At 34.2% G+C, this 20,155-nt stretch overlaps 1 protein-coding gene across 1 annotated transcript; it reads right to left on the bottom strand.

The window, feature by feature from the left end:
- Positions 1-740: 740 nt before the first annotated feature.
- Prm (Paramyosin) lies at positions 741-18,967 on the bottom strand. Its single transcript, XM_077445705.1, has 16 exons — positions 18,483-18,967; positions 17,516-17,572; positions 13,603-13,689; positions 11,559-11,725; positions 9,561-9,798; positions 9,346-9,465; positions 8,992-9,258; positions 8,673-8,919; positions 6,513-6,640; positions 6,313-6,425; positions 3,697-3,886; positions 3,482-3,616; positions 3,199-3,393; positions 3,019-3,114; positions 2,498-2,779; positions 741-1,649 (listed from the first exon to the last, which is right to left on the bottom strand). The coding sequence occupies exons 1-16, from the start codon at positions 18,597-18,599 to the stop codon at positions 1,455-1,457; spliced, it is 2,634 nt and encodes an 877-aa protein (XP_077301831.1). The 5' UTR covers positions 18,600-18,967; the 3' UTR covers positions 741-1,454.
- Positions 18,968-20,155: the final 1,188 nt, after the last annotated feature.

Below are 20,155 nucleotides of genomic sequence, written 5' to 3'. Positions count from 1 at the left end.
ATATATATATATATATATATATATATATATATATATATATATATATATATATATATATATATATATATATATATATATATATATATATATATATATATATATATATATATATATATATATATACATATATATTGAGCGAATGCGACAATTTCGCTTCGACCAGATAATACGTATTTTAAATCGACAAAATCGAGGTTTCGTATTTTCCTATTTTCTCCTCCAAAACTGGACCAATTTTTAAAAAAAATTCATCATCGGTATGAGAAAGATATTTTCTGTGCAACTATGCGCGTATTTTTTTTTAAATTGACCGTTAAATAAGCACGCTGGACTCTTTTAGTGGGTGTAAAAAAGAGACGATTTTATAGATGTTTGGCGGCTCTTAGCTCCTATAAAATATAACTAATCAAAAAAATAAAACCATAGATGCATCCCAATGGTGGGTATCCATAGCATATTAAAAAATAATTTCTCTAGTGCCATAATTGAGGAAGGGAGAAGTGTAATACGTTTGTATGGACAAGGCGCTGGTGTCCAGCCCTCTTAAAAACTATATTAATTTAAAATGAAAAAATATTTAATTTGAAATAGAAAATATTTAATTTGATATGGAAAATATTTAACTTGAGGTGGAAAACCTGTATCATATAGTAGGATAATCAAATTATGATTTACAATTTCATAAAAATATACAAAAGAACGGAGGTTGGGAAATGTTTCAAAATAAAAAGAGCATTAAGTTAGTTTTTCATTTAAAAACATTTATTAAATAAATAATTATCATAGATAATAGGCACAAATTGTAAGATATTCAAGACTGCGATTTCACTTATTATACGTTACCTAATGTTTGTTTGGTGATGGAAATGCTATGTCGCGTTATCGGCTGATGGCCGTCGACAAAATTAACCTTTGTGATGATGGAACGCATTCAACGAAAACCACACGTGCTTATATACACACATTTACATGTAAATATACGTGCTACGCTTCAAATCAGTAAACCATTGTTCGATCCCAAGACTTCACATAGTTCACCGACTACGGCAGACAGTCCGAGGATCCGGGTTTAGATCGACAGTTTCAGTCCAGTGCTCGGGACTACGTTCAATTAACAAAACAAGAAAACAACAAAAAAATGTAGGAAAAAGCCAGTGTGCGCCTCTACCAGATAAGCGATACATCATAAAAAAAATAATATAATAACAAATAAAAATAACAGTACAAATAGAAATATCTCTCAATGTGTTTTATTTGTGTATGTAAATTTTTTTTATTAAATTTAATTTACAGTCACGCATAATGCGAATTATAAATAATGTCCCGTGATGGTGCGATGTTTGATCGATGATTTTTTTTGTTATGTGTCATTATGTGTTTGTGTATTTTTGTGTTTGGGTGTGTGTGTGTGTGTGTATTCATGTATATTTGTTTTGTGTGAAGAAACGATCAGCTTATTCGCTGATGGTTCTGGTCTCTTGGACCATGTACACCTGTGATCCAGGCACTGTGGAGGTGGTGACGAAGGTGCGGTGCTTGGCACGGATCAGAGTCAGGTTGCTTTCAGCGGTATCAGCGCGGTCTTCAGCAGCCTCCAGCTCGCGTTGGAAACGACGCACACGTGTGACGCTCTGTTGAGACATACCCTCCTGAAAATCAATTAAAATTTCAGTCATTATATTGAACTATGAAAAAAAGACACCCAATATAATTAATATCGGGGTAGACTTTTAATTTAAAACAAAAATACTTTGATCCAAAATAGCAGATTGGAATTTTTTCTTAAATAAAATACATATTTTACAAGTAAACATCACAAATCTTTACTGTCAGCTTTATGGCAATTACATGTGGAATATAATTCAAAATTTTCAACGGCATATATGACAGCTTAAATGTTGTCCATTCAGATGCATTTGTTGATTATCAGTTTACATTTTATTTTTAAAATAACACAAAAGAAATAATATTTAATAGTGAGATGAGGAATCGTCTTGTTGAAACCAGACCTGATTTCCATCTATATTATTAAATTTAGATCAGAAAAATTATCAATAAATATCATTGACCATTTGAATTAGTTCAATTAAATGTCATGTTAATGATATTATAAAATGTGTATAATTGACATAGAACAAACATCCAGATATAATAAAGATGTCTAATATGCATTCATTAAATGCGTTTTATTGAAGAAAAACTTGCAATGAAGCCTTTGTATCACTCGTTATATTATTTACTCCGATACTTCTGTGAGTATTGTATTTTGCCTTCAATACATATTGTTTTTACACAATTGTAAAGGTATGGAACGTTAATATGCTCGCTATAATGAGATTAGCTGACATTGTGGAGCGAGTGAAGAGATTGAGATGACAATGGGCAAGTCATGTAGTCAGAAGAATTGACGAAAGATGGACATAAAGGTGATTATTTTAATGAATAACACTTTTTCAGAAAATTTCTGCCCTTTTTTTGATTACTTTACGTTAGTTACCTGTTCCTGAAGTTGTCGTTTGTAAATGGAAACTTTCTGGGTGGTCTTGTCGAGGGAGTCTTGGAGGAGGGAGATGTTCTTCTGGTCTTCCTCGCACTGGATGATCACTTCCTTGACGGTGCGCTCCTTCTTCCTCAAGATCTTGATGGTTTCGGCGTGCCTCCTCTTCTCCTCGTCCAATTCCAACTCAAGATCACGCATGCGAGCTTCCAATTTGCTGATGATGCGCTTTCCACCGACGATAGCATTGGCTTCGACTTCCTCGAGGCGGACGGATAAGTTCTAAAATGAAACAATCATCACATATTTTTATACCGCTATTAAATCAATGGTGTAATTATGAATTTGAAAATGTCTTCTCTGTTTTAAAAATGATTGCATAATTGTAAAATATATAGCACTTTAAATTAAGTTTTTTTGCTCAATCAAGTTTCAAATTTGCTACGACAGATTAATCTCTGAATAAATAGAAAAGGTTATTTTTTGTTAATAAAAAAAAACCATATAAAGTTTGAATTTACCTTGACTTCAATCTCCAGAGACTTCCTGATGGCCTCAATCTTGACGATCCTCTCCTGCTCTTCGTGCAAGTGTTCAACTGTGTGTTTAAGCTCAACCTGAAATCGAATAAATAATTAAATTCAATATTCAGATGACATCAATAGTTTGGTGGTCAGATCAAATCAGGTCGTTGGTCCTACCTGTACGCGTTGGTATCTTTCGTCGCTGACTCGCAACTCCTTGGTGACTTCATCGTAGTCGGCGGCGATGACGGACAATTCTTGTTCGATCTTGCATTTGGTGCTGGCCAAGTTGACGTTGATGACGGTCAATTCGTTGATGCGTGTCTGTGACTCCTCATACTGTTGCTCGACAACCCTCTTGGCACGCAATGACTACAATAACAAAAAAGCAAATGATCAAACTGCCGGTCTACCAAAATAGCATCACACGTCCATAAATACGCATTAAGTATCGCTTTACCGATTCGTAGTTGCCACGGATCTCTTCAATTTCACCGGTGAGGGATTGGAGACGACGTTGGGCAATTCCGTATTGATCGAGTGTCACTTGAAGTTGTCTCTGGACCTCATCGTAGTGAGCCTGGATTTCTGTCAACTGATATGCAAAAGGGAAATTTAATTTAAATTATTGCACAAATGTTGATTGGTTAAAATTTACGGTTTTTTTGTCAGCACCTGTAGAGATTGCTTCTTGATGGTCTTCTGCATGTCGATGTTGGTCTTGTTGGCGACATCCAAAGAGAGCTCGAGCTCTGTGATGTGGATCTGGAACTTCTTCTTGATGCGGATGACTTCAGTCTTCAACTTGGTCTCGGCTTCAACTACGCGAGCGTTCAGCTGTTCGATTTCAATGCTGGTCTGCTTGCTGCAACAACAAATTAAAAAGAAATTGTTTTAAAACGTCACACTTCGATTGTGCTTCACACCGTCTCCAATTTTTATGTTTTTTAACCAATTGCACCTGCGAAATCACCTCTTATCCATAAAGTAATGAGAACTCTTGTTATCGAAAGACTTGAGTTCTCCTTTCAAATCGCTGAGCGGTTTCAAAAACTCAGCATCTATTTGCTGTTGCGCCCTAACGTTCATGAGCTTGGCGTGAGCCCTGCTGTCGTGGGTGTTGATCACTTGATTCCTTTGGAAGGATTTGATGTCCATCGAAGTTGTGGAGGATATGTTCTTCATGCTCTCGGATAGGAGGGTGGCTTCGATGGCTTTGGCGGATTTTCCACGCAGAAACTTGGCGGCAGAATCGAATGCTGCATCGATCGTGGCTTGCTCCATCTTCTCGATCTCCTGTTTCAGGTCGTCCATTTTCTCTTTGGCCTCTTGCTTGGCGGCTTGCAACTTCCGCGAGTTGATCTTCTTGTGTGCGCTGTCTGCAGCTGAATCGATACGAACGTGCTTTTCTACGTTGGCTGCCGATGCCACCTTGCACACTGAGAAGTCGGAGCGTTTGGCTATTTTGAAATGGGTCAGGTCGTGTCTGGCTCGCTGGGCAGTTTCCTGGGCCAGTCTCTTCGCGTCCTCGTTGCTGTAGCACTGTACCAACTTCCCGGGTCGATATGGCGCCAGGGCCCTCTCGTTGTTCCAAGGGAGGTGTGGCGCATCCGGAGATAGACCACTCTCCTTGGCATTTATGTAATCGATCATGGGCTGGTAGTAGTTGATGCCGTAGCCATAATTATCCTCGTAGACGGCCGTCGGCGGTTTCTCCCATTTTTTCACCACTCTCACGCCTGCCATCTCTGCGCAATGTCAAAGGTGGCACTAAGCAGGACAAGTGCCGCACATTGGCATAAATATGATTTTGGATAACCTTGATATGTCGATGTGATGACGTTGATGGGTAAATAGCCAACCGAGTCGTTTGCTATTTGCAGCGCGCTCGATGGCTGGATATAGCCACTGGGCACTTGCTCTCATACATCACCGCCTGCATATCTATGTATACGCTGCAACATTGTCATCGGAAGTCGCATACTTCATATAAATATATATCTGAAATGGATGCCGACCACGATTGAATAGTGCGTATCAAAATCCAGTATATCAATATTTCGAACTATACAAGAGGGACACCCTATCTACCCATTGAATTATCTACATACCTCTTACTACATACGTTTTTATTCCCTGTTTTTTAGCATTTGAACAAATCAAAATATTGATATTCCATATTTCGGCTGCATACCGTCATATAAATGTGATGAATTTGTGTTTGCCATACTTCATAGCAAACTATTGGGTCGGCCTTTGAAATTCAACGAGTAATTTTGAAAGAATTTTTTAATATATTATGATTTCCGAATTACTCGGCGTTGCTCAGATGTGTAAAAGTTGGAAAATAATAATAAAAAAATAAACTTTTTCAGGAAATTATGCAGTCTACAATCAAAGGTAGAGTACCATGAAATAGTACATATACCGAATTTGGTGGTTCAAACTGTACTGAAAACTGTAGATTTACATACATAGTGGACAAATAAACAAAAAAGCAATCATCTTCCATTATTGATTAAAACATTTTACACATCTATTTTCGACTCTTCAAATCTACTTTCGACATTTTTGTTCTATTTCTAAATTGTGATTTTATAAATATACTCTTAGTGAATATATGTATGTATACTCAATAAATACGGTTTTTTTTATTTAGAACGAAAACAACTTATTTTCAGAAGCTTGTGTACTCTTCTACTGCACTTTTCTAATACATACTGCACGTTTGTTTGATGGTCAAATAGTTTTTATTGTGAGGATCATTGTGAATATCCAATGTAAAAATACACACATACATACATATATAAAAGCATGCAACTCAGCAGCTACTGGTCAATGACCGAATGATTCTAAATTCAATGATAGGAGTTAAATAAATACATTCGATTTCAAAAAATCTTAAGACTTTCCCCACGGATGACCGCTATAAACGTCATGCGTAAAGTGCCAGTAACGCAAATGGCGTGACTATAATATATGGTAAATCAGACTCTGGTTACAGATAGGATGACGAAATTGCGTAAAATTTTATGACGTATAGCAGTTACAGCGCCACTGCAGTGGTTACTACACCAGAACAGCATAATTTGTATGCAATAAATCATCGTGTCTCGAATGTGATTCTATTTGGCGGATGTTGCTCGAATTGTTCGAAATTTAGAACGACAGTTCGACGGACGAAAGTAGATTTGAAGAGTCGAAAATAGACGTGTGTGGTATTTGATAGGACGTTGCCGACAATAGTCGTCTCGGACGGGATAAAATTAGGATGCAATGTAATTTACTGACCGGATGGATTCAATTTCTTCATCCTTCTCTTGGATACGCCTTTCAGCTTCGTGTCTGAACTGACCTAACTCTGCGGCGAGACGTTGGGCGCGTTGTTCCTCTGCTTTGCGACCCTACAGAAAGTCAATTGACATCAGTCAAAATATGCTCAGATCTCAAGATCATTAAAATCATTCAGCATTAAAATAAAAACTACTTACGGCTTCAGCTTCCTTGTAAGCAGCGGTCAACTCCTCGCGTTCGTTCTCCAAGCGACGGAGTTCCAATTCCAACTCGTGCATGCGACGAGTCAAGTCGGTCAACTGGTTGCGGGCATCATGCAAATCGTCTACAAATCAAAGAAATAATGATTTTAATGGCATCATCAGCTCCTCTTTTACTTGCATGTCCTACCTATTGCGTGGTGCATTTTTCCCTTCGGCAACTTTTTGATATGTTTTAATAAATACGACACAAAAGTGTTTGAGGAACCAGTTGCCTTTATATTTCTCCTACAAATTTCTATTGCCCAATGACCAGGTGATGTTCACTATTACTCATTGAGAAGGCGATTGTTTTGAGAGGCTTTATTTATTTTATTTTTATTTCATTCAATCAATCATGCACACTCTTCTTACTGATCGTTCTAAAGTGACGAGTGTACTATACAGATCAAGAAACATCGTTCATAAAAACATAATTATTATGTATTTTTACATTTCTATTGTCAAAAATTGAGTAGAAGCATTGTAAGAATTATACAAGGCAAATACGATCAAAATCTACAAACATCTATGGGGAAATTTGCAGCATTTATATAAACCAGCGAAAAATCTAGATGCTGAATAACTCAAATTTTTGCGAGAGAAATGTACAGGAATGCTAATTTTGCAGGAACCATTTCAATCAAAATTACATAGAAAAATTGGCAAACTCTAATAGGAAACGATTGACCTGGATTTACAAACCAACGTCTGGCCAACAGCAACCAGTGGGATTCGAACCCGTTACCACTCAGTTCGAAAGCCTTATATGCTAACCACTAGTCCATACTGCTGGTTAATGATCATTTAAAGATTTTAATCAATACAACTTTGCACTGAATTTTGTGAGGTGGAGCTAAGAGCACTAACATAGTCCTTCAAATTTATAAGAGCATACATAATTTGAGGGCAGGATTCGTTATAACCATTTGCGCATTGACCTATCCTAGTGAAACTGTTCATCATTAAATATATTACGGGTTTTATCCATGACCGACACCTATATTATTAAACTTGTACATATGTATGTATATAAATGTATAGAGTATAAATTTGAAATCATATTCAAATAGTGGTGACAAATAGGATGGTTTTGACAATTAAATAAGGAACCGTTTCAACAAATGAAATCAAATAAACTGGAAAAACTCTGATGGGAATCGATCGACTTGTCACAAATATCCAAATATGACCAGCAGCACTGCAGAAATACTCCGAATGAATTCTCTGCAATCGAGGTCAACCCAGGGCTTGAGCTTCACTGTGGTTAGCATTAACGCAGCCACCGATCTACTTATATACTGCTGGCAACAACTGGTTCTTTCAACCTTGAAAAAATGTAACGCGTTTTCCCATGTAACGCGGTGGTTCCGGCACCTTTTTTTTTGACATTATTTATGTTTCAAACGAATATTCTATATAATATATAATTTGAATATAACCTTTTCTAATAAAAAACTACAATAAGTGAGATCCGACACATTTTTTTTTCAAAAAAAGCCCTGCATACATGTATACAAAAAAATGGCAAAGTTTAAAACCAATCGGAAGAATGTAGGAATTTCAACTGGATTATTAGCGAAGTGAAACATATATAAAGTATTTTAAAACATTTTTATATACAACTAGCTGAGCCCTGCATGCGTTGCAATGCCACAATAACGCATGCAATTCCCGTTCCCATTTTTCGGAACAACGCAGGCAGCGAACACCCTGGTTGCGACGCGAAAACATTTGAAATTATAGCGAACGACACTCATTCCCGTTTTTCCCGTTTCCGTTCCCGTTTTTTTTTCACAGTAATCTTCCCGGACATGCATACAACAAATCCTGAAAGTTCCATCGTAATCGCTTCAGTGGCTTAGGAAGCCTATTCGAGACACACACACACACACACACAGACATTCATTTTTATATATACATACATATATATATAGATATACATACAAACTCCTGTTCAAGCATACGAAAAGTTAAGAAAACGAGTAGAATTGAGCGCATCGATCCAACATGCTAGTTCTCATATTTTCAATCTCACAAGACTTAACAAGTTGAATTTAATAGAAGTAAAAGTGGGATCAAAAAGTATTTTGTAACAATATAATAACGTATAATTACCAGTGAGTTTCTTGTTTTCTCTGGCGAGGGTATCCTTTTGTTCCCTAGTCTTGTCGAGCTCATGTGAGATGCGTTGGATTTCGGTCTGCTTGAGACGAATATCCCTCTGGGATTGTTCGTACAATTGTACGGTTTCCTCCAGACGGGTCTTGATCTCAATGTTGATGCGCTCAAGTTGTTCAGTGCGCTTCTGCAAGTCGCGAGCAGTGCTGTTGGCCTTCTCCAAGTCGATGATGAGTACTTCAACCTGTTGGGCAACACCCCAGTTAGTTCCGATTCAAAAAACCTTAATTAAAATGTATGTTCAAAGTTTAAGCACCTCGCTCTGGAGGCGAGACTTCTGCTTCTCAACGTTGTTGATCTTGACGATGAGTGTTTCGATCTGTTCCTCCTGTTCCTGGATGCGCGCAGAATACTTCCTGCGGATCTCTTCGATCTCCTCAGCACGGGCAGCAGCCTCGGTCTCGTATTTAGAGCGCCATTGTTGACATTCACCGTTGGATTTAACCAGTTGCCTTTCGAGGTCGAGCCGAGCCTCGGACTCCTCTTCAAATTGTACTCGCACAGACTCCAAGTCGATCTCGACCTGTGCAAATAAACAGTCAAAATTAAACAAAACGTTCAAAAAGTTCAACATTCTTGAACATTTTCACTGTTATATCAACATATTCACCTGGTGAAGGGTAGCTTCGAGAATCTGGCGACGACGTTCGTCATCTTCAAGGCGTCTGCGGGCGTCTTCGAGTTGGCTGGAAATTTGAGACCTGGAGTAGATGATGCTTTCGATATTTACCTGTGAAATTAACACGTATTTATTATAAATTTATGATTGACACGTTTGTGTGTGTTTGTGTGTTTAGAATATACATGTTGAACATATGCACCCACCTTCAAGTCTTGGACTTCCTTGATGAGCTCGATATTTTCTTGTGACAAACGAGTCTTGTGTGATGTGATGTCAATGATGGTGCGGTTCAATTCCTCGATTTTGATGTGCAATTCGTTGATGCTGACTTCCAATTTTTCTGAATGCTTTACGATAATCAAACGCTCCTTGGTTACGTTTTCGACTTGAGCGAGCAATTCGTATACTTCAGCTTGGAATTTGGACTTTTCTTTGTCTGATCTGTAATTCAACGTAAATGTTTTATTTTTTCCACAAAACATAAATTGGATTGGGTTGTATATTATATGTATGTATATAATTCTCCTAATTTTTCAAAAACTATCAAATAATTAAATTACTGTAATTACAAATATCAAAAACACAACTAAAAATTATAGATTTTTAATACTTGTAGGTATAATATCGATTATATTTTATTATTTTTATTTTAAAACATTTATGTAGTATGAGAAAAAATCTATTTTTATTCAAAAAATCAATTTCATTTTTTATTTTAGTACTTTGATTTAGTAATTATTTAAACGGTTTTTTATCATAAAATCTATATGTATTATATGTACATTTTTAATTGATTTTTTATTAAATGGATTGTTTTTTTACATACCTCCTTTACGTTTTTATGAAAGTTTAAAACATACACGTTGGAAATATGACATATTTTAATACAACTTTGTGCGGTATTAGTAAATTCAATACTAGATTTAAAATTAATGCTTTATATGCGTTGACTTCAATAATTTTAGAATAGTATGAAGTTGCCATCCAATTGCTCATATTTCATTTCACTTTTTGTTTTGATTATGAATATGTGTACATATGTACATTTAAAAAAAATACGTTTTTTAAATTCAATCTTACATAATATTATATGAACAGCTCATTAGGCAATGTTCCATTTTTATATTTATTTTATAGACACATTGTATACGCAGTACACAAAAATACAACAGATGAATGATGTGAAAACGTATGGCTATTTTTGAAAAGCATTACGGTGTAGGATGGACGCTCGCCAAAAAAAACATAAATACATGTTAAAGAAAAACATGTCATACGTACAATCGCCACGTGCATAATGCAATCGAGCAATAGCAATGAGTGCAACAACATACAAAAGTGAAAAACAATTTGACCGTGAATCAAAAATACACGGTGTGTATTATCATGCCAATGCCGTGTCACAATCGGCTACCAAACTTTTGAAAATTATTTTAAATGTATTTTAAACACCTGCAAACAAATCAAATATACATTTAATTTAAATGCCTTCATATATTCGTTGGTTTTATAAACACACTTTGCTTTTCATTAGAATAAATGCAACATAAATATAGTGCAATTGTACTGAAAATACAATAATGATTATGCATTGTTCAATATATGTGTAAATTGTTAAATTATGACAAATAGCAAAATAAAAAGTACAGAAAAAATATCAATAAACAGTAAAAAATATATTGCTTTGCAAAATCGCATAGTATTTAGTAAATATATATATATTGGAAATAAAAAACATGTTCAAAGTATACGCTGCAACTCGCCGATGATAATGCAATTTTATAAATGAAGTCAGCAATCAAGATGTCTTTTTTCCATTGTATTGTATTATTATTTTATTTATTTGTATCATTTTCGATTTATTGATCTCAGTTATTATAAATCTGGTTATATTTATAAAAGAATTTCACTTAAATTAATTAAATTCCAACGATTTGCATATATTTTTAACATATAAAAGGATTTCAGGAATACTTACTACATACATACATACATATACTCTTATATGTAGGCTAAGGCATAATCAAATTATGTAAATTTATAACATAAATTGGTTTTTATAGTTTTGTTGAAATTTAAATTTGACTATGCCATCACCTTAATGGATGTCGTCCGCAGAAACGAAAAGCGTTTTTGTATTTTGGAGTTGCCATTTTGTTTTTGGTTTCTGCGGACTTCATGTATATTGAGTGTGTACACACCTAGCTTTAGCCTTGGTCATGACATCGATCTGTTCCTGGAAATCGACAACGATCTCCTGGTGCTTCTTCTTGAGGAGGTGGGCGGTCTCCTCAGACTCGAGGTGAACATCTTCGAGGAGCTTGCGCAGCTTTCCCAATTCAGTGTCACGTTTTCTGTTAATCTCGAACTGAAAGACAAATGCAAAAGTCAGTTCACAAGGATATATCGCTAAAAATTTCAGTTTCCGGCGTGAATCTACAATATATATTGTTGAAAAGTCACTTTTGAAAATATCGAGCTATATTTGTTCGGCGTAGATCGAATTTTTATTTTCTTTTATATTTATTACATACGAAACTATGTTTATTCTTTATATAAATTGGTTAAGATCAGTTAATTTTCTTTAATTATTATACAAAGCATCTTTTAATTTAAAATAATATAATATATATATATTTATTTTTACTACTTTGTACTCCATATTTCACCTTTGGATATATTTATGTATATAAATTTTGCATTTCCAATGCTTTATTTTTTTTATTTAACATATCAATTCCATTGTTACATGATAAATAAAAAGTACATACAAAGTCCATATATAAATGCACACATGAATTTCTACAAATTTTAAATGTGCCATTTATAATATGATTTTTTATTAATTATTTGATTTAGGTTCAATGAAGTTATTATAATATCAAACAAAAACGCAGATGATGATTCCTATAAATGGTCAAATTTCAATGTCATTGAAATATATTCTAAATATGAATGTAACATTTCCTTTTTCATCAGTTTTCGTGATTTTTATTTGTTATACGTTTATAGTCACACAACTACATACATATGTATGTGTCATATAATATGTCGTTTTAGTTAAATTTCTATTACCATTATTAAACTGTTAGTTTAATTTAATATTTCGTGTGCTTTTTTATATTATACATTCATATATTGATAATTCATCAGTAACGCAAATTTTGTACACAAGCAAAAAATGTTTGTCGCTATAAAATACATATATACAACGCCAGCAAACATAATAAATAAATAAAACATTTTCGCACATAGCAATAAAATAAAGTGTATTTATAAATAAATTAGTGATTTGATAAAATTATATTTATAAAAAAAAAGCTTTTTTTCGAGATTAAAAAAAGATTTCTCATTATAACGGTTTAATAAATTTAGTATAAAATTTTATATAATATTATTATTTATCATATTGAATATATTTGTGAAAATACGCGGTTTTCATTACGTAGGTATTATATTTAGAGGTGACCGTTATTTTATTTCGAAATGTCGTATTTATATTGTACGTACACTTATTTAAATAATATGAAATATATTTATAAAAACCAGTTGAACTACAAAAATATTCAATTTTTGTTTGTAATACATAAAAAATTTCCTTAAAAATTAGAAAGATTATTTGTAATCAATAGAATTTGATGTACCTTAGTTTTATCATGAATAAATAATCATCTCAACTTCAATCTTACAATGTCTATAAAAATAATAATTTAACTGCGCTTTATTTTTTTAAATGCACTTGAAAGGTTTTATTATTTTTTTAACTAATTATTTGAAATGTCTATTTGTATTATAAAAAAAATAGGTAGTCATCCATTTTGAGTATTTGGTAAAAAGCGAATTTTTCTTCTGTTTAATTTATTTATTTGAATCCGTTTACTAAATATTATTTTTAAATAATATTTAATAAAATCATTCATAAAAAATGCACGTAGAATAAAAATATGGCTCTTCACCAAACAACTAAAATGCAATTATTCGTTTTTAGACCTGTTTTTTATTTTACAGACCTGTTTTTAAAAAAGTTCGTTGATTCATTGCAATCAGAAAATCTGATGAAATTATAAATTTTATGATAGATATTTTTATATCAAAAATAGAACGTATGTATGTAGATTAATTTACATTTCACCTTTTGTTTAAAAAGTGCAATGATAGAAATTGTTAATTTAATATTCCAGAAGATTTCCCTAATTTTGTACATGTAAATGAAACTATACATATGTATATATGAACGAATTATACCTGGCTTTCGGCTCCACCTTCAGCTTCTTCGAGACGTTCAGAAAGCTGGATCACTTGAACGCTAAGGTCGGCTTTTTCCCTTTCGATCTGAAAAACATAAAATCACATTCATTACATTCAATTGAAGAATAGAAACCAAAAAACGATATTTCAGTTATATTATATTTAAATTACATTTTATTTTAAACAAAAGCTCATTCACGCACAAAGACACACATTCTAAGTTTGCATTAAAAATACAATTCAACTCATTTACATTATTCTCTACAATTATATTTATACCAAATACTGGTATTTCTCAAACATTTAACAATCATCAGTATATGAATCGTTATATTTAAAAGTGGCGGGAGTCCAATTTTCAGTTCCAATACACACTATTTCTGTTTGACTTAATTCACAAATTGTTATCGCTTCTTCTAATTCGATATATCCAGAATCTTGGGAAAGCAGAATAAACTTATTTATTACAGTATTTTAAGTATTTTTAAACGCAAAACGTAATATTTATTGTTTTGCGAGATGTTTCTCGAAATGAAGAAAAGTGGAAAAGTATAACGACTCGTATATCAGTTGTACTATTTTAAAAATATATGTAATATTAAGCTCTAAAGTTTCCCATTTTTCTTTTAAATATAACTAGTGGTTTTACCCGCCTTCGCTCGGTATTTGTAATATAAACCGCTTAAACATGGCCAATCTAATAGTAAACATTTTATTAAATTTATTTTAATATTCATTTGTTTTTTTATTAAATTTAACATCACGGATTCTACGAACAAAAGCATACATACATATGTATATACATACAAAGTCTCTTTCGAAATTATATATCAGATTAGACTAGTGGTTTTACCCGGCTTCGCTCGGTATTTGTAATATAAACCGACTAAACATGGCCAATCTAATAGTAAACATTTTATTAAATTTATTTGAATATTCATTTGTTTTTTTATTAAATTTAACATCACGGATTCTACGAATCAAAACAAACATACATACATACAAAGTATCTTTCAAAATTATATATCAGATTAGACTAGTGGTTTTACCCGGCTTCGCTCGGTATTTGTAATATAAACCGACTAAACATGGCCAATCTAATAGTAAAAATTTTATTAAATTTATTTGAATATTCATTTGTTTTTTTATTAAATTTAACATCACGGATTCTACGAACCAAAACATACATACATACATACAAAGTCTCTTTCGAAATTATATATCAGATTAGTCTAGTGGTTTTACCCGGCTTCGCTCGGTATTTGTAATATAAGCCGATTAAACATGGCCAATCTAATAGTAAACATTTTATTAAATTTATTTGAATAGTTTTATTTTATTTGAATATTCATTTGTTTTTTTTATTAAATTGAACGTCAAGAATTCTAATAACCAACAATAGTTACATACAAAGTCTCTTTCGAAATTATATATTAGATTATATGAAGGTTCTATGTATGTATGATAAAGAAAACCCATAGAAAATTTATCACAAATAATAAAAGCATATCAATATGATGAAATTTGTATAGGATTCAATAGATTTTTAATTAGCTTCATGCCCTGAGGCTGCGTGCACGCTGGCGCGACGCGACGCAACACAGCGCGACCTCACCCAAAATGATAGATTCCCAATTAAATGTGCCAATTAACAAACGAGTCGTTCAAATCAAAACGATGCGAGTGGTAGTTATCCAACACCGTCGGCCATGCGACGCGTCGTGACAAATTTAGATGGTTTGTTATTTGAGATGCCACGCGCGCACACACGCCAAAAACCCAAAAATGCCCGCGGCCCACGCTATTTGTTAGAAATTTCCCAACTTATTTTTCATTTTCGGCCGAGCAACTTGGCCCACATTCAAACCACTGAAACTTAGGTATGCGGGCCTATTTTTGGCACACACACGCACTCCTAGGAAGAGGAGCCCCATTCGCACCTGGGACCTGGATTTCGCTAATTGACGCGGCGAGACGTGTGTTCGATTGGATTTGACAGGCGGGAATCGACGATGACCTGTTTTAGTTACAATTAATTTTGTAAACAAACCTTACGAAATTTGAAATTGTGAGCATTGAACGGCTCATGCTCCAGTTGGAGATAGCACATTTTTCTAGTTTCAATTTTGGCATCGCAACAATGATGTAAACAAAACCGGCGCTAATTCGCTTTCAGATCTAAAAAAAGCTCCTTCGCGATATATTTATAAACTTTTTGATTATTTTTATATATTATATATACTTATATATAAGATTTTCTCTATATATGTATACAAATGATGAATAACGTATTGCAGAGGTCAAATAATAAACATTAACATCATTTTTTTAAATATATAATTTCAAAAGAGACTTTGTATGTAAGTATTTAAGTTTTAGTTCGTAAAATCCGTGACGTTAAATTTAATTAGAAAAACAAAAGAATATTCAAATAAATTTAAATAAAATAAAACTATTCAAATACATTTAATAAAAAATTGACTTTAATATTAGCCATGTTAAAGCGGTTTATATTACAAATACCGAGCGAAGCCGGGTAAAACCACTAGTTGTTGAATAATGAAAGTAAGTATCATAATTATTTTTACCAAAAAGTTGAAAATTTCTTATATTCATATAAAATACCTTCATGACTAATGAGTTAATTGGATTTAAAATGAGATAAATAAATTAATGAAAAACAGACAATTATTAATTAATTTTGAAAGTGTTTCGTCTCATTTTACTTTTTATTAGCTTCACTCTTTTAGTTCCTTGAAATTCCTGCCCGTCAAAAAATTGTGATCTGATTTTGAACCACTTTCACTCTTTAGACCGCTTTGATATTTTACCAACATACAGCGATTAGCTAAAATTGAAGTAATTTAATTGTAATTTTCATTTTAATATTTAGAATCTTGGAATTTTTAATTACATAAATTTTTAAATAAATTTATATAAATTTTTATTTAAAAAAAAAATCTTAAAAAAAATCCTAAAAAATTTTAAAAAAGTCAAATTGGAAAATACACACAATGGAAGCTTTCCAGTTGGTTGATATTAAAAAGGCTTATGATTTTGACCTATTGTATTATTAGTATGAAAGATTATCATACATATTTATATAAAATATAAAATCGGTAAATATTATATATAATTCAATTGAAATCTACTTTATGGAAGTCTACCTCAAATCTATTTTAGATGCGACAAAATGATAGGGAAAACTTTATTTATATGTCAAATGCAATGTTTGTCTGTCAAATGACATGAAGCTTTATAACCAGAGAGCGATTGATTCAATTTTACTGCATTTTTTTCCAGCACATAAAATTTTTTTATGGGACGGCTTTAAGATGCCATACATACATACATACATATATAATTTGCATAGTATTTCAAGAACAATGCAAAAAAATAACGGTTGAATTAAAAGAAGATATCTTGTATTGGCAGACATTTTGTTACTTTTAATAATTATTATGAAATAAATTCGAACTTTTTTTGAATTATAATACAAACAAAAATATTTCAAGTGCCCATCACTTTAAATTTTTCATTGCGTCATTGTTTGGAATTCCAAGCAAACAATCCCGAAATAAAATTCAAATGTAAACTAGGTATTTCTACATTGAAAAACATATATTGGCATAAGTTTGCACACACACACACACACACTCTGATACATTCAGAACGGCCTTGACTATTTGTAAAATAGTTTAATGTTGACCAGGAGGCAGATACTGATCAGTTTTCAGCCGCCATACCGAAATAGTTCAGGCGACTCTTTTTTTCACTCGTTTCGTAACTGACTGTGCGACCAAAACTTCAATACAAAAAGTTCACAATAACTTATAACTTTTCCCCCGATTCAATTCCAACACATTCAAAGCGGTTAATGAAAGCAAAACACAAATAAATTATATCTCACCCTCTGGCGCAACTCTCTTTCGGATTCCAAATCGTCATGGAGCAGACGAATTTTATCCTGGAAAAATAAAAACATCATATTGATTGTATGATTTACACAATTTCCACACATATATAATATACAATAAGGATTTTTTTCACTCGCGTCTCATTTAAAATTTTTTTAAACACAAACAAATCGACAAATGCGTGACGTAATCGCATTGATATACTCATTGATACAAGATCACAATTCAAAACATAAAAAATACCGTATTTTATCTCACGATTCTCACTAATACATTTGTAAAATTTCACTAATACACCTGCCCAATTAAATTCGAATAAAATACCCCTTCGCGAGATATAAACACTACTGAATAATATCAATCTTTTTATTTATATGTTTCACTTCGCAAACGATCCAGCTAAAATTCCTACATTCTTCCGATCGTTTTGAAACTTTGCCATTTTGCGCGGTTTGGTCAACGACAGATATTTCAATCGATTTACATAGATATTTCGATGGTGACAAATATAATCGTAATAATAATGTTTGCGAAATTTTCGAAGACCGTGACGTTTGGTAGCTTTGATAGCCTTATACGTTTGACTTTCCGCCACCCACTCGTCTTGTCAGATTTTAATTGTTTGAACGCCTATAACTTTATCGTTTTCACACTATATCTTATAAATTTTGCATTATTAACTTTAAAATCCAATGCAACGACTTTGGCATGGCCGACTACTGTACGATTGATTCACTGTTTGAAATTGACGAGACTTTTCAATGGAGTGTCCTAGAGGCACGATCACTATTGATTGATTGATTGACCCTGTTTTTTTTTTGTTTTTTTTTTTTTGTCCGTGTTCGATCCCATTCGAGGTATCGGGATTAGACGGGGTCGCTGTTAGCGAGGGCCGAAGGGCACTTTGGGGTTGATTGAGTTGAGTTGAGTAGAGTTGAGGATTGGTGGTGGAGGATTGACCTCTAGCCTGGAGAGCGCGCTCAGGTCGGCGCTGTATTCGATGCTGACGTCAGCTGTGCCGCCGCCGCTGGACCGGTACGTGTACTTGGACGTCTTGGCCACTGCTGAGGACGACATGGTGACGGCTGCTGGGACGCTCCGGTGCCGGGCTCGGCTCGACTGCGTGCCGGTGTCGAGGGCCGTGGCTGCCCACCAAGGCGGCTGCCCCACCTCCGGCCGCCCCCGCCAAGCCAGGCTATTCCTGGAGCGCCACGGCTCCGGTTACTGCCGCCTTTTATAGACACCCACCGCCATACACACTTTTCGTGTGCATTTCCCGAATGGCGATTCCGCATTGCACCCCGGGGTGGGGCGGAGTGCCCGCGAGGGGCTGCGCCCCCGGCGCAACCGCGGGGGCGCGAGGGGTTCCGGATGCTGGGCCCCTACTTCCCCCCACGCGCATATCCCGCCCGCCGCTCTGGCGCAGACGATCAACTGCATCGACTGTTCTAGCAAAGGCTCGATGCTCAGGGGATACATATCGAACGAAAACAATGAAGCATTATACAATTCGGTGCGGTCTCCATGACGAGCCGGAATGTGAAATAACCGAAAACGCAAATATCTGAAGGCAAAGATCGAAAATCGAAAAATCTTAAATCGAAAGATCAAAAAAAAATGGTGCATGGTAAACGGTACATACTCACTTAATTTGCGCGAGCAGGATACAACAGGAACAAGAGGAACAGGCTTTTCCTACCGTATTAAGAGGGCTGTACACCCGAAAACTTAATTTATTAACCGTTCCTTTCTTCGATATATGTCCAGTTGACTGTCCTCATTCAATCAACTATATATACCATAGACTCACAAGGGTATCGGAAATTAGGGATTTGGGAGTCTTTTTAAACTCTGATCTATCCTTTAGTAAACATATTTATATTATATTTAGCCAGCAGCGTGGCTCGGTCGTTAAGCTTCTGCTTAACACTGAGAGGCGCCGAGTTCGATCCCTTGAGCTGACCTCGATTGAAAAGAATTTTTCTGAGTATATCTGTAATGCTGCTGGTCAGACCAGGATTTGTGACTCCTGGTTGATCGTTTCCTATCAGAGTTTGCCAATTTTCTCTGATTTCATTGTTGAAACGATTCCCGATTAAAAATTGGCTAAAAATCCTTCCTACCCACTATGTCACCACTATTTGAGTATGATTAATGTAAATATTACAATAAAAATGTATGTACAATTCATAGATGTCTCGTTAATTGTCGAGTTTGTCAGTGTCTCGTAATTTAGCGACTTATGTATATAATAAAAAATGCTGTATTGTTTGTAATTTGGCCAGGAAGGCGCATTGGGGTTTACCTGTAATGCCTTCCTGGTATGAAATAAAATAAAATAAAATAAAATAAAATAAAAAAATAAAATAAATAAAATATTGACAATGTTGTAGCTCGAACGTCGAAGGCCCTCGGGTTCGTCATCCGGTCCTCCAAATGCTTTACTTCTATTAAATCATACAAAATACTATATTGTGCATATGTAAGAAGTATTGTTGAGTTTGAACCCAGAGTACTCTGGTGCAAGAGACAGATTGGAGCGCATTCAGAAGAGATTCTTGAGGTACATCAGTAGCCGTTTTGGATTATCCTATACTTCCTATGAAGATGCTTGTAGGTATCAGCATCTACTT

The sequence above is a fragment of the Arctopsyche grandis genome, chromosome 2, assembly GCF_051622035.1.
Source record: "Arctopsyche grandis isolate Sample6627 chromosome 2, ASM5162203v2, whole genome shotgun sequence".
NCBI lineage: Eukaryota > Metazoa > Arthropoda > Insecta > Trichoptera > Hydropsychidae > Arctopsyche > Arctopsyche grandis.
The sequence above is the reverse complement of the archived record's forward strand: the minus strand, read 5'-3'. Positions and strand labels throughout refer to the sequence as shown.

Excerpts from the sequence above, each read along its gene's own strand:
- Prm (XM_077445705.1), bottom strand. The coding sequence starts at position 18,599 with ATGTCGTCCTCAGCAGTGGCCAAGACGTCCAAGTACACGTACCGGTCC. Across the intron at positions 3,617-3,696 it reads TCAAGAAGCAATCTCTACAG|TTGACAGAAATCCAGGCTCA; the intron begins GTGCTGACAAAA and ends TTTGCATATCAG. Across the intron at positions 3,115-3,198 it reads AAAGATACCAACGCGTACAG|GTTGAGCTTAAACACACAGT; the intron begins GTAGGACCAACG and ends ATTCGATTTCAG.